This window comes from Lepus europaeus, chromosome 2 (assembly GCF_033115175.1).
Source record: "Lepus europaeus isolate LE1 chromosome 2, mLepTim1.pri, whole genome shotgun sequence".
Classification (NCBI taxonomy): Eukaryota; Metazoa; Chordata; class Mammalia; order Lagomorpha; family Leporidae; genus Lepus; species Lepus europaeus.
In genome coordinates, this window is record NC_084828.1 from 106,378,844 (window position 1) to 106,394,531 (window position 15,688).

General features: G+C 33.7%; 1 protein-coding gene across 6 annotated transcripts in view; it reads right to left on the minus strand.

Annotated features, from left to right (window-relative positions):
* Positions 1–15,688, minus strand: part of NLGN1 (neuroligin 1) — a 741,857-nt gene that overhangs the window by 503,060 nt on the left and 223,109 nt on the right. For all 6 annotated transcript variants that reach the window (XM_062177903.1, XM_062177895.1, XM_062177886.1 and 3 more), the window contains one exon: positions 13,901–14,053. In XM_062177903.1, the coding sequence (XP_062033887.1) occupies positions 13,901–14,053 (153 nt within the window). The remainder of the gene's footprint in view (positions 1–13,900; positions 14,054–15,688) is intronic.

Here is a 15,688-nt window from a genome sequence, read left to right on the forward strand (position 1 = left end):
TAGTCTTGAAATTTGTATATGCTATGGGTCTAATCTCTTAAGTGTCCCTTTTTTAAATCACTATCCTCTATAATGCAGATAGGTTTAATTATGCTTTACCAATCTTAAATTCAAGTGGGGTTTTCAATGATATCATGTAAGATATTTTGAATTGTGTTTTACTTCTATGTAAATAATGTAGAGATATTTTGTGTTTTGCCAATATTAATGGAAGTATGAATTTTCAATAGCATCTGTTTCCAATAACATCTATCTTTTAAGTCATATAGAAACGTTACATAGAATTAACATGGCATTTAAATGTAGTGAACTGGTTTTCATTCTACCCCCCCCCAAAAAAAAAGCATTTTTTTAAGATTTATTTGAAAGAGAAGGAGGAAGGAAGAAGGAGGGAGAGGGGTAGAGATAGAAAGAGAGGAGAGAGGGAGAGAGGAAGAAAGGAAGAGAGGGAGAGAGGGATACAATGAGAGGGAGAGGGAGAGAGAGAGAGAGAAACAGAGAGAGGAGACTGGACTTTTTGAGGGTCTCCCACATGGATGGTAGAGGCCAAAGTACTTGGGCCATGTTCTGCTGCTTTCCAAGGCACATTAGCAGGGAGCTGGATGGGAAGTGAATTGGCCAGGATTCAAACCGGTGCCCAAATGGGATACTGATATTCCAAATGTGGGCTGTGCCACTCCACCACAATGCCAGCCCAGGTTTTTTTTTTTTTTTTTTTTTTCCCTTCAAACTATGATTAAAGAATAAGACAAAAGAAGTAAAGGACAAGGAAAAAAAAAAAAAGATAAGATAGCCAGTAGATCTTTTAAGGAAAATGATAGACAAGAAACACTGGAGTTTCTGGATCATATGATACCATTTTTTAAAATGAAAACCAAGTAAATCATCCCTTCTTCTTAAGGATAAATGATGAAATAGGCCAGACATAGGGAAGCTTTTTAACAGAAACTCACTAATTCAGTCCTCCCGGGTAAATGGGGCAAAAGAGTGAAATAATCAGTAGTTTTCCTCGCACAAAACAAGTACCAATTAGAAAATTTAAGTACAGAATACACACATACATGAAAACCACTTCCTTATAATGATTTCTTATCAATTTCCCATACTGTTCTGCCCACCAGAATTCCCGAGCATTTGGTAGCTGTTCTGGGACTAGGTTGAAAAAGACATAGATTCGGGGGTTTCCAGAAAACACAGCTGGTCAAAGCATAGATAAGAATAAGCTTAGACTATAGGTTTTGGCTATTCCTATTCCAAAGTATTTTCATCAGAAAATTCTATTTTTATAATTGTCCTTAAAACATGAAGTCCCACATGAGAAATTTCTTTTGAAAAACTTAGTTCCTAGAAAATCTTTTATTTCTCTGAGTGATTGTCATATTTCAACAGTCCTTATGATATTAAGAACTAAAGAAAACTAGATGGAGTTTCAGTTCAGAGCGTAAACACAATAACTCTGTAATTGTTTTGAGACTTTGTATTATTTGCTTTTTCAAGTCGTATATTTTCCCTGGATCTGATTCACTATTTATATCACACCATTTTATCATATACCCTCTCACAAAATTACTTCTAGTACTTTCTAGAAAAAAAGAATTGTAAAAACAGGTAAATGAATGACTTCTTTAATTACCTTTCTAAATTTCAAGTGTATATCAATTATTGTGAAATATTACTATGGGAATGTATGGATTTCTTCATATTAAATACAGATCAGCCTAGAACAAGAGAAAATTTATATATAACAGATGCATGGGGCTCCTAAACATGTTCTTCCAGGAAAAAACCCAAATAAGAACTACATTCTATAACCTGGTTTAGTAAATACCACAGATCAGCTTAAAACAGAAGGGCCAAATACACACATTGAAAAACAAATTTCTTGTGATGTGAAACAGATAAAACTATGTTATGTTTTAAGGGAAAACACTATCAAGTCAATCTTTTTATTTCCATTAAAAAACAATAATGCATATTTGTTGAAGTTTATTTCCTTACAAAATGAAAATTTTAAATAATTGTAGCATAATTAAATAGCATGTGAATAAATATATCTCTTTTATAGTCAAGAGAAAGATTGCTCCTAATTATCACCAGTAAGAATTATTTTTAACAACTTACTTGTGTTTAAATGTTGCATATTCTCTAAGAGAACTGAATTCTCTAGAAAAGATGTCCTTTTTTCAAAGCTCAAATGGGGAACCCAGCAAATATAGAGAATAGTATTTCTCTCAACTATGTCTCCTCTCAGGCACATGCATGTTTTAGAAATGTTTCCAAATGGAGACTTTATCACTTATAAATTAGTTGAAAAATATCACTAGTTCCATAACCGAGAAATTTCCTGAGAATTCTTAAACCAATGATCCTAATTGTATTACCTATAAAAAAAGAGTACATACATAATTGTAAGTCATTTTTTTATTTTTCAAAGTTTTTCGTTTAAATTTAAATATACTTATTTGAGAGACTGATAGAGCTTGCATCTGCTGGTTCCTTCCACAGATGCCCATAGCTGCTTGGGGGCTCAAGCCAGAACTTGGGAACTCAATTCAGGTTTTCTATGTAAGTGGCATGAACTACCTCCCAAGGTCTGCATTACGAAGAAGTTGAACTCAGGAAATAAAAACAGGTATTCTAATGCATACAGTAAGCACCTTAACCACTAAGCTGAATGTCCCAAGTGACAGTTTGAAGAAGGAGACTGAAATGCTAACATTTCTATACACAATGTATATCTGTGTTGAAATATACACTGAGCCCCATAAGTATATACAGTTATTGCAGGTTAATAAAAATTCCAAAGTAAAATAATAAATCCACATTAGTGAAGGGAAAAAAGAATTTAAGTTCTCTCACTCTAAAATTTGTCAACTTCTGACAATGGTTGAATACCTATTATCCAATTAATGATAGATCAAGTATCATGAGACATACTTAAAACTACAGGATTTTTTCTCTATTCTCATTATCTTTAGAAAAAACAACCTCCTTAAAGTGAGCATGAAAAGTCTATACATTCCACAGCCTATTACATATATAGGTCAAGAGTTATCCATTTTGCAATCTCCTATGTATTTTTAATACAAAGAATCATATCTTGACACTATTCTCATGTTTATTTAATGTTTGTGAATACCAGTATTTTCATTTACGACATGCTGAACACAAACCAGAATAATGAAACCATTAAATTAATGGGAAATACAGAATTCACTAATTAGTTGAAAATAAATTATACATTTCATGCATTATTGTTCCAGCCCATGGGCATTTCTCTAGAGAATCCAGGGCATTTCCTTGCCACTGGTTTTGGGGCAAGGGATTGCTACCATCAGCAAGACTTCATTCCATTCATAGGGGACTCACCATGAGGCTTGTGTGGACATATGATTATGACTTCTTACTGCCCACATTCTCCACCCACTCTGTACATGTAGACATGCACATTCTGAGAGAGAACATGGTGGATCCATTTACAAGTTAATTGATGACTTTTGGTTATATATGCAGAAGACTCTGTCACTCTTAAGAAAAATGCAAAGCCATATAAGAGCCAGAATGTATTTTCAAATTTGGGTGGCAAGACATTTACTGGATTTAGCAGTTCATGTATATGTAACCATAACAAACCAAATTGGCTTTTTGCATGCTCAAGGTGAAGACTAGGTTGCCTATGTGGTAGAAGCAGAGAGAAGAGAAAGATCAGTCTTGCCTAAAAGATTGATGGTATGGTGATGACAAGGCTACAAATATTGGGCATGATCAAAATATGTGGCAAGTGAGGTATTGATCATGATCTTGGTAGGCAGTGAGGAAACTGGCCAAACCTGAGAAGACACATATGGAAGGTGAAGTTTGCTATGACAGCAACATAATTCAGCAGGCCTGGGAAGGCAGGAAAACTCTGGAATTGATCCTAGGGCCAATAAAAGTCAGCAGAGATACAGAGCAGACAATGGTAAAGAAAATACTTCATGTGCTCTACTTTTAATGTAATTTGCCTGGTTGTGATGCGGGATGGAATGACATGTGAGTCTGGGTTGGAGGATTGGGAGCACCTGAGAGTCAACCTGGTAACCCAAGGTGGTAGCAAGAGGAATCGAAAGAAGGAAATGAATACAGATACTATAAAGAATTTAATCATGCCAATTAAAAACTAAAAAGACAAACAATACCGAAATGTCTGTGGAGTAAGTAGTTTAAGAAAATAGTTTATAAGAGAAAAAAATGTCCTAGCAGATAGAGTTGAGGTCTATTTTTAAGACACATCGATGACCACAGGGAAAGAGCACACTAGGTCATTGGAAGGAAGGGGAGGACTACCTTACTGCTTGCTGAGGAAGCAAGTATGGGGGAAGAAAAACCTACTCAACAGCAGAATGAAGCTGAAAAGCAAAATCCAAGTTTTCTTTGTTTTTCTGGAAGACAGAAAGGAAATTGACCCTGGGTGAATAAATGATACATATCTCCCTTTAAAATGGCAGCAAAATGAGACAGACATTTGGCCTAGGGGTTAAGTTGCCAGTTAGGATTCCCGTGCCACACGTCAGAGTACCTGGGTTTGACATCTGGCTCTGTCTCTTGATTCCAGCATCCTGTTCACGCAGTACCTGGGAGGCAATGGTGATGGCCCGGGAAGTTAGTTCCATGAGACTCATGAAGGAGATCTGGACTGAGTTTCTCTTTCCCAGTTTAAGTCTCTGGCCTTGGGCCATTGCAAGCTGTCAGCCAGTAGTGTGATTATTTTATTAAATTTCAGGGCCTTTCTCAAAGATACAAGGTAGGAGTGAAGGGGAACCTTCCTGGTCTCAGAAAGTCCTAAGGGTACCCTCCTGTCCTATAGAGCCAGTATCTAGCTAAGGGCTAGTCACTGCCTTGAGATTCGTTCCTTCTATATTCTGTATTGTACAAAGTAGTTGTGCTCATTTAATTCAGGTAGCTAACTTTGCCTGGTTGTTTGTAGGTGGTCTGTTTGTTGAGAATTTGGCCACAGCTGCATGTTTAAACTATTTGTTTTTCTTCTAATTATCTTACATCTTCTAAATTAATTTCAAAATATTTATCTTTTAATATTCAGTTTAGTAAACGCAAGGGGGAAAAATTCACGATACTGTTTTAGCATGAGTTACAGAGGCCTTTTTCTGACACTACATTTCAGCTTCACCAACAGCTGACAAATATTTGTGGGGTAAATATTTTTCTTGGCATCCTATTCTCTTAGAAATGAAAATTATCTGAATTTCTGTTAATGTCATTCGTGTTAATGACATTTCATTATTCTCCACTCATTATGAAGTAGAGAGGAAGGTGGAGTCTGAATTTTTTCAACATTGCCAACACCAGCCACTAGCAGATTTTAGTGGTCCCTTCACAAATGGCAGTAGAATGAATAAGTTCAGAGGAAGACTTTTGTTCTGAAAATGAAGTTAACAGCTCTTGATTACGGTTTGGCTAGTTGACTACCTGGAAACAGTTGTTCAATTCTGGTGCCAGGAGAAAGGCTTTACTATGAATGAGGGAATTGTGCCCTATGTTCTGTGGTCTTATTTCAAACCATGATATTAATGACTCAAACTCATAAAACACATACTGACAACTTCTCCTCAAAGCTATTAAAAAGAATGCAAAATACATTATTTTGGGACAATTCAGAGCTTGAGTGAGGTCGTACTAGTAACATGGGCACAATAAAAATGTGATATACAGCACCGTGGCATAGTGGGGTAAGCCATGGCCTGCAGCACCAGCAACACATATGGGCTCCAGTTTGAGTCTTGCTGCTAATGTGCCTGGGAAAGCAGTAGAGGATAGCTCAAGTCCTTAGGCCCCTGCACCTGGGTTTAAGACCCAGAAGCTCCTGGTTCCTGGTTTCAGTCTGACCTAGCCCTGGTTGTTGTGGTCATCTGGGGAGTGAACCAATGGATGGAAGATTTCTTTGTTTCTCCCTCTCTCTGTAGCTCTTTTAAATAAACAAACAACTAAATAAATAATACAAATTACTGTATTATGATTTCTTATATTGGTCAATCTCTAGAATAATACTGATCATATTCATTCATTCTCCTTGAAATCAGGAACTTAAAGAAGCTCTTCATAATGCTGGTTTGATAAATTACATTACAAAAATATTGAAGCAAAATTGGCAAATTGTCCATGCTACTCTTTGTATGAAAGACAAAGGCTCATAATCATCTGAGTCAGCCATGGCTCAACTGGTCCATAAAATCTAAGAGCAAAATATGTGCTCAAGACGCTGACCACTAACCATCACTTAAAGAGGTACAGGCCATGCTTTCAGTATCCTTAGTCAACTTTGATCAAGGTCCAGGCCAACCCAAAATGTTTTTTTAAATGCAAATTGAGTCATGTCACTTAGCCGCTCAATGTGCTATAATTGTCTCTCATGGTTCTTAGAAGTTCTAAATTTTAAACACAGTGCTGTACAGTCTGTTCCCCATGTTTTCAATTGCATTTAACACTATTCACCTTTTCTCAAACCAGTCTAGCTGTGTTTGCTCAGTGCTGGTTCTTTAACATACCAAGCTTCTGCTTTCTCCTGACTTTCACTCTGACCCTCTTCTCTGCCAACAACTCTGCTTCCATGTGGACTGGCATGCATTAACCCTTTACATCCAGTTTAAATAATAGTTTCTGACAAATATCACATTAGCAACTATTTTAAGTTTGGAATGCTATATGATGATAATAATAAAAATAATCCTAACATAAATGCAAAATAATCAGGTCATGATAAAAATTTTAAAAAGGAGATGACTTGCAACATGGTTGCTTCTTTTAGATTGATGAACATGGTGTACTCGCTAAGTAGATGAAATTTAAATCAAGATCAGGAGAGTAATGAATTGCATCCACAAAGATATGGGGCCAAGGGAACATCAAATATAAAATCCCTAAAATGGGAATGCACTCCATGTGTTAGAAAAGAGAAATATATGGCTGGAGCAGAAAGGACAAGCATTTGAGATGAACTAAGAGATACAGGCCAGGACCTGGTCATGCAAGGTTTTGCCATTTAAGACAGGGAGTTCAAATTTTATACTAAGTGAATAATGGGAAGCCATGGGAGGGTGTTAAGCAGAGATGTGAGCTGGTATAATTTATGTATTTAAAATACAGTAGTGCTTTGCAGTGTGAATAACAATAATGAAATGATGTAACCTAGAAGTTCAGGAAAAATTGACTTAGATTAAGGAAAAATGAAAAAGGAACCAAATTCAGGATGAATTCTGTAAATGTTCAGTAAGAAAATGTGATGAACTGTATGTTGCACACAAAGGAGAGAGATGAATCGGGGAAAATCTGGAGCTTTTGCTTGATCATCCAGATTAATGGCAAGGCTAATGCCACCAGTACAGTATTCTGTTAACACATTGGCTCCACCACTTAATACCACTTGACCTGTATGACTATAAATAAGTTATTTAGCCTCTCTACTCTTTTGTTTATTCATTTATAAAAATTTGGAAAAAAACAAGCCTACCTTGTGGGGATTCAATAATGTATTGTGTATGATCTATTTAATACAGGTTTTACAATGTAAGTCTTCAATGAACAGGCAATTATTATTTCTGTTGTTGCAATTATTATTATAACCTAGATGTGGAAGACAATGAAATAAGAAGGCTGTGAAATTCAGCATATGTTAGCCATGTTAGTTGGAGATCATCATTAGACATACACAAGGAGAGGTCAATAGATTCCAGAGTTCAGTGAAAGGGTAAACCTTAAAGACACATTTTGGAAAAATCACTCCTATGCAGAAACCTTGAAGTCCCCCAGGGAGGCATTGGAGAAGAAGAGAGACAAGGGTTCTGCTAATGACACTGAAATATTTGGAGGTCCGGGTAGGAGAGGAGGAGTAAGCAAATGAGACTAAGAATCAAGCAGTGCATTAGTATATATCGTGGGGTGATGCCAAGGAAGAAGCAAACCAAGAAGGAGTAATTAACTATCTACTGTGCTAGGGAGAGATCAGGTAAGAACATAAAAACAAATGGGAAGTGGAACTGATATTCTGGAAGTCCTTGGGAAGGACATGACAAGGATTTTCTCAACAGAATATAAGAAAGAACAACTTTGATGTCATCTCAGGGATACCTTTTCTGAGTTCGCTGGGATAAAGTAATCACATACTAATTGCATTTGTCATTTCTCAAGCACTTTTAGAGGTACTTTCCTATGTAAAGTTTATCATTTTATGAATTTTCTATCTTCCCTAAAGCTAGTAATGTACTGGACAGTCATATTCTATCTGGTTTTTCACAATACACTCAATAGTGGAATTCCTCACACATAATTGTTCAATTTGGAGTGAATGAATGGATAAATACTGAATGAATAAACAAATTAATGACCTTATATGAATGTAGCCAAAACATATTTGCTTCAACTAACACCTGCATTTACTGGCATGTATACTCTCAGGTTATCTCTAAGTTTTTGGCATAACTAAATAGGTGTTTTAGTTCCAAGCCACCAAAAATCATTTTTGAGAGGTGGGTAAGCAAAAATAGTGAATTGTTTGCCCATTTTGCATACTATAATTACAGATCTATTTTTTCTCCAAAGGAACTGCTCTGGTATTTTATTTTAGTGAGCAATCTAAAAGGCATTATCATCTCATTCTTATTAAAGCCCAGTTAACACAACCAATATTTGAGAAAAGAAATCCATGGTTATCTATACAAGATGCCCAAGCATTGTTCCAAACTGACATATAGCTCTACCCTATTCTACATGAAATCTTCAAGTATCTTAGTTGTATTGCATTTGGCTATGACTTTGCTGAAGTGACACTATAAAAGTTGTAAGCATTTGTTATTATGTGTATTATTTTAATAGAAGTTTACTGCAAATAATAGCAATGATAAATTTCTCTACCTTCTACCAATATGAAGATTATCACACAATTCCTATATTGTTTCATGTTCCGAAGTAAAACAATACAATTCATATAGCAAGTTTCTCTGTAATATAGCATGAGAAAAATGTATTTACATATTTATTTCTGATGAGTATATATGTTCCCTTTTTGATAATGATAATTTTGAAATCCTTCATTTTTTTTTTTTTACTGTTCTCCTGGAAAGTGATACATGTATTTATGGCCTCCATATCTTTATTCAATATTCAAATGTAATCTTAACCATCTGTTTATATGTGTGCATTTTTTTACAAATTATTTTTACTTTTTGAGGTACAAAGATTATGAATAAATTAAAAGGATTCTTTCTTTTCTCTTTCCTTAATCTCTGGATGTGGTCTTGCTAAATGCTATCTATTCCATGAAGATAGTCTGGACTCAGAAAACAGATTGACTGCCTTTCCTTCTATTTCTGAAAATACATTTGGACATGTAGTAGGATTTTAATATAAAATGTAATATTTTTTATATCTTACACTTAAATATAAGCCACAATTGAGATTTTTTTTTCTTTTAGAGCCTGGCAGAAACAAAAACAATTCATGAAATAAGAAAAACAAAGACAAAACAGTGTACTGCTTGAGGAACTAACATGCTCTTTAAATCATGAACATAACAAAGACTTTTAGAAAATCTTGCTCCTGGACTTCTTAAATGGAAATATAAAATCTCAGTCATTGAATCCTTATTAATCTATCTAATATTATACATTTCCTTCCTTTTTCTTTTGTTCTGATTTTTCTTCTTATATATCAAGTGAATCTATGTGTAAATCAATTAATAAAATTTATTATATAATATAAAGTGGAATATCAATTATTATTTTATACTGTTAATTTCTCACCTCAAATCAAAATCTCTTTATAGATTATATTGTCTTTACCTTTATCCCTCATATAACATGCATGTTGCTGGAAACAAGCTTGATGATTGGCCATACCAAAGTATTTATTCCTGTCATTTCTCTGACAGTATGTGAAGTCTTATTATTGTACACACAATCTAGTTTTAATAATCAAGAAATCTCATTAACAAAATCTAATAGAATATAAATAAATTTAGGTGTTCATTAAAATTGATAATGTAGTAAAGGTAACAAAAATGTAAGTAATTTAGCTTTATGTGGCATTATAAAGCAAATTAAATGTAATTCTTCAAATACAAGTAAATGGGCTATGTTTCAAAATATTTTTTTCATGGTTGGGTAGTATAGATATTAGATTTCTAAGTACTTAATTAGATCATTTTCCCAAAACTTGAGAAATACAAACAGAAACCCACACTTCTGAAATATTTAACACAAATTTTCCTACATTAAATCACATGGACTAGAATTATCAGCTGCATAAAAGCGTCCAAAATATCCACATCTAGATAAAAGTTACTTATTAAATTTCCATCAGACACAATCTTATGCTTGCTAAAGTTAAATTTTCATAGTAGTGTTAAAATGTTTCTTTCACCTAAAATGTTAAATTATGAATATACTCTAAATTTAGAGAAATGACTAAAGCATATTTAAATGCCAAATTGCTTGATGTATTTTTCAAGGTTTGAAAATACATTATTGTTTGCAGTTTCTATTTTCAAAAATCCATAATGTACAATATCTCATCCATACAATGAATGATTTCATATTTTTTTTTGAATTCTTGTCCATTAGAACACACATATAATCTGAACATTTAACACAGGTTTTCTCTTTAAGACATAAAATTCCAACATTTCTCTGTTGGTTTCCAAACTGGTAAGTTTTATTAATCATGCACTTGGTATTAAAAGTTACTAATAACTCTTATAAATGCATTTTTGAGGTCTTTGTAACCATGTATTTAATGACAGATGTTGAAGAAAGTAAATAAGGGGAGTTATGTGAAAAGTACCTGAGGACACAAAAGGTATACAGCCAGAATTGAAGGTCTAAATGTGGAGTTATAATCAGGGTCACTAAGAACTTAGGGTAAAACAGCTTAGCATACAGCTTAGCATACAGAGTACTTTATGGCTAGGCATTTTTGTCAGCTTTCTTAGCAGTTTTTATAATCACCATCACAGCATTTCCAGAGAGAAAATCATTCACAACACAATAGCCAAAGTCTGTGTTACCTCTCCTAAGTAAACGACCGAAGAGTTGGTGGAGGATCTTCCTCTGACCCATCACTAGCTTGTTGAGAGCAATAGCATTAGAAGGGGTACTTGTTCCTTTCTACTGCTGCTCTTTTTTAACAAACAAAATACTTTTTTATAACATCAAGTGCTTGAAACTGGACCCTTAGGCCCTGACTGGCTACATGAATATTGATTGAAACATCATCACAGTTCTACTTATTACTACAAACAAGAACTCATAAAGATCTCTCCTGCTCATGATGGCAAATTTAAACCCACAGCAACTGTATTGCTTGTTCCAGACATTCTCCTTTTTGCCAATCACCTCAGAATAACATTATTAATAACTAACAAGCTTTGACTTCGGACCCTACAATTTACTTCCTTCACACCAAAATACCGGCATCAAAAGACAGCTCAGGATTTTCTCTGATGAGAGTTTCAATATTATTTCCTACATTACCCAAGTACAAACTGTTACTGTTAGACAAATTAGTCACAAGAATCAGCTCAGAACTCTATGTTGGTACTGGACCAGTTACTGATCTGCCGGTGATGTAGCCCTCCTACATTGTGATAAACCATGCCTAGGAATGTCTTTCTTATGAAGTGATCCATTTAAATATCTTTTCAGAAGGCCCAAGGAAAAAGGTTACCAAGATAGATCTGTTCTAGAACTAACATTCTAAGATGCATCTGAAAATGTTTTGCTAACAACACCACCCTGTCCTATTGAGAAGCATTTCTCAATGCCGTCCCCTATAGAACAAACTTGAGTTGATTATTATTTATGTTTATGAAGACTTAAGAACCCAACTAAAGCTTAAAACCTTTAGCTTAAAACCTTCCAGTAGCCAGAAGAAATATCTGACATCAGGAAAACTGTCCTTCATCAACACCAACATGTTTGTCAACATACAAACGTAGCAATTGATAGAGTTCTTGATTTTTGAGCTGGTCAATCTATTGTCCTGTAATCCAATCATACAATATATACTTTAAAGACAGGATAAGGGAATGAATATAAGATTCAGTCTGGATCAAAGATAAGTGTTCACCAGTTTTGAATATTAAAAATTGGACATTTATATTAATAAAGTGATTTTATGACATCTTACTTCATGTGAGTATAACCAATAACACACAGAGGTGTCATAATATGAGGCTGGAAGATGCTTTTAACTAATCACAAAACTTACAAGATGTTCAATTGCTCAAGAACACTGTTACCACATTTTGGCATTTAGTTTTAAGTTTTCAAACTGCAAACTAGTCACGGCTCAAGATTTTCAATTTAATAAATTCAAAAATATATGAGAATCATAGTCAAAAGGTACAACTGTGCTTAAAGATTATAATTAAATGCATTAAAGATACTGAAGATCCTCATATTCAAATGTGACAACATTAAGATTTTTAAGAATAATTATGAGCATTTCTTTACATATCTTCCAATATAGAGTTGCAATGCATGATTAAGCACAATGGAGGAATTGAGGTGTACTTAAACAATGTTCCAGAAATAACTGATGCTTACACTGATGTAAAGTATATGCTGTATCATCCAAATTTCAAAATAGCAACTAGAAAAAGATCAAAATTTCAACTTCACTTTGTTAAACTATCTCCTTCTCCAAGATAGCTGAACTTGAGGAACAAATACTATCTTATTTTTTAGCTTAGGAGTCTGATGTTACTAAGTCTGATGTTATAAAGTCTGATGTTACAAAAATAAATAATTACTAAACCTGAAAAGAAAAAAAAATAGATTCTCAACATGGTATAAATATATATTATATATTAATAGTAATTATGGAAATGAATAATTCAAATTCATTTTCCAAATATTTTAAAGAATAAAAGAGGTGCCTCTTTTTATCTGAAGAAAATTACAAATTGTATTCCTGTAAGTCTATAGGATATGATAAAACTTAGATAAAAATTACAATTACAAAAATAGATTATTTTGTGGATGAGTTGTGCTGCTTTAGCAAATTCTGTTACTAAAATACCATGGATAAAGATGCATGTGGAATTACAGAGTAATTTTACTCCTGAAATTGTGATAACATCGTAACTTTATACTAGTACTAAATTTATCTTTTAAAAATTAATTATCACATGAAACGTGCTAATTTCAGACTACCTGACAAGTTACTTTGTAAATAATATTTCTCCATATTTTGTCTTTAAAACCAAGGATCTCTACTTGGGTTTTATTTCCTAATTTTTGTGGGATCAGTACACATTACTGAACTGACATCTTTGTCATCTTATGAAACCATTATATGATTTCTAAAAATAATTTAATCAAAGGAAATTCAAAGAAAATATCCCTAAACATATGAGACTCCCCCAACTACCCTCCCCCTGCTCAGTAGAAAAAACCAAAGACTACACCACAATCACTCCACCAAGCCAAGCCAAACACATATTGTAGATGATTACATGAAGTTATTTAGCTCATGGCAAACCTTAGGCAACTTTATAGCATAGTAAAAAAGAAAAGAAGAAGAAGGAAAAATCTGTCCAGGAATTAACTCATCTTTAGGAAGGCCCTGCCATTGTTGTCTTTCATAGTTTCATAAAGCCAAACTAGGACATACATTCCTTAACAACAGAAACAATTTTATTACCATTTTGTTTCAAATCTTAAGCCCTAGCTGTCCATTATCAAATACTTTTGAATGTTAGTAGTCTTCACTTACATATTTAAAAAGCCAACAAGCACAGAACAAAGAGTGGAACAATAAGAAGCAAAACAAAACTATCACATACTTCATGGATTAATGCTGAAAAACAAAAAAAGACAAAAGAAAAAAAAAAAAGAAAGAAACTTCTTACCAAGTACTCCAAGTCGATAGTTCACGGTGATGACGATCACATTGCCATAACTTGCCAAGACACTGCCATCGTATAAATTTCCAGTACCTTCCATGTAGGAGCCACCATGGATGTATACCATCACTGGTTTGGGACCCCCACTGTCCCGAATATCTGAAAAACAATTAAGTGGCATTGTTCTTATCCTCAAACAACATACAGAATGGAACAGAGTACATTTTCCAACTGCTATTTTATGGACAATAGGGCATGATTTTAATATACTTCCTTAGATTGCTGTTTTGTTAAAGTGTTTCTTAAGCAATTCGTATTAAAAGCTATTGCAGGAAACAGCAATAGGCATCCATTACTTTCTGTCTAAAATTTTGTTTATAAGTCATAAACTGAATAACAATTTTTGGACAAATTGATAGGTGTGCACTTTAGTGCATTTTGATTGATTACTGAAGTGACAGTAAAACTGAAAGAAATAATAGCATGAAAATGACTCCTAGTGCTACTTTTAAAAACTGTTATAGACCTTACATAGAATTTATGAATCATAAACTAAAGACAATAGTATCATTGTTATTTTGAATAAACCTGTTCTATTTTTTATTGATGGAAAAGTTTTGCGTCTAATGCAATATGGCTACATTAAGTCATTTATGCTTGGATTTGTGAACATAATTACAGTATTATTCATTGCACGCAGTGTCACTTCACTATTTAAGCACTGCCAGATGAATGCTTAGGCAGTAAAGTCATGTGCATCCGTGCTTTTGTTTTTATTGCTTTTAAGGGAATGTCATTTAAATGATATTATTTGCAAAGTCCAGGCCATCAACTCATTCCACATTCTACTTACCCCTACCTTTGGGAAAAGAGAATAGACTAAATTATATATTTCTTTTATCTCTTTGTATAGCCATTGTACTCTTTTTAACCTCATTTCAGCTCTATGTTTTATCATATACATAATGAGACAGGATAAAGTGAAGTTCAAGTGTTAAAATTTAGGGTAATGTTAAGGTGATTTTTTTTTATTGCTCTCAATTTTACTCAACTATTTTTGCTTATCTAAAATTGTTTCTGACCACTAGGTCCCTTACAACAAGGAAATATAATTTGATTGTAATCAGTATTTAAAATCTACTAATTTCTATAAGTTAAAATGCTAAACTGTACACATCAAACATGATTTTAACTATTATGTAATTATGTATATATAAATATGACTGGGAATATACACAAGCAAAAAGTATTATATAATAGCCTATAATCTTTTTTACCCATAATTAAAGGAAAATGGCATCCAGTGTATTATCTTTCCCTTTGAATCCAATATTGAAGAGTACAATTTAAAGGTATGGTTTGGTTCCTTTGCATTTGGTATCTGTTTTATCAAACTTAATTTTTCCACATTTTTACAGCTTAGGTGCCAGCTTTTGAAATGGATTCATATGATACAAATTCATTGAAAGAACTGATGATTATTTTGAGACTGCTTTACATTTACTGTAAAAAGAAAGGCTAATGTAAATGGCTAGACTCTTCTCTAAAGCTAATCTGATTTCTTTAAATGAAAAATCATTTCAGGATCAGGAATTGCAACACAACTTCTTGTCAATATTTTCAACTTGGGGTAACATCTCATTGTAGAACTTGGAGACTTTTTATGACATCATTATCATCCCAGAATAATCTAGACCAAGTACACTACATCTGTGACAAGCAGCTAGCAAAGTCACTGGTCTCCTTCTAGGGCTAGCTGATTTCAGGAGCCTTCAAAGCTGATCATCTTTCAGG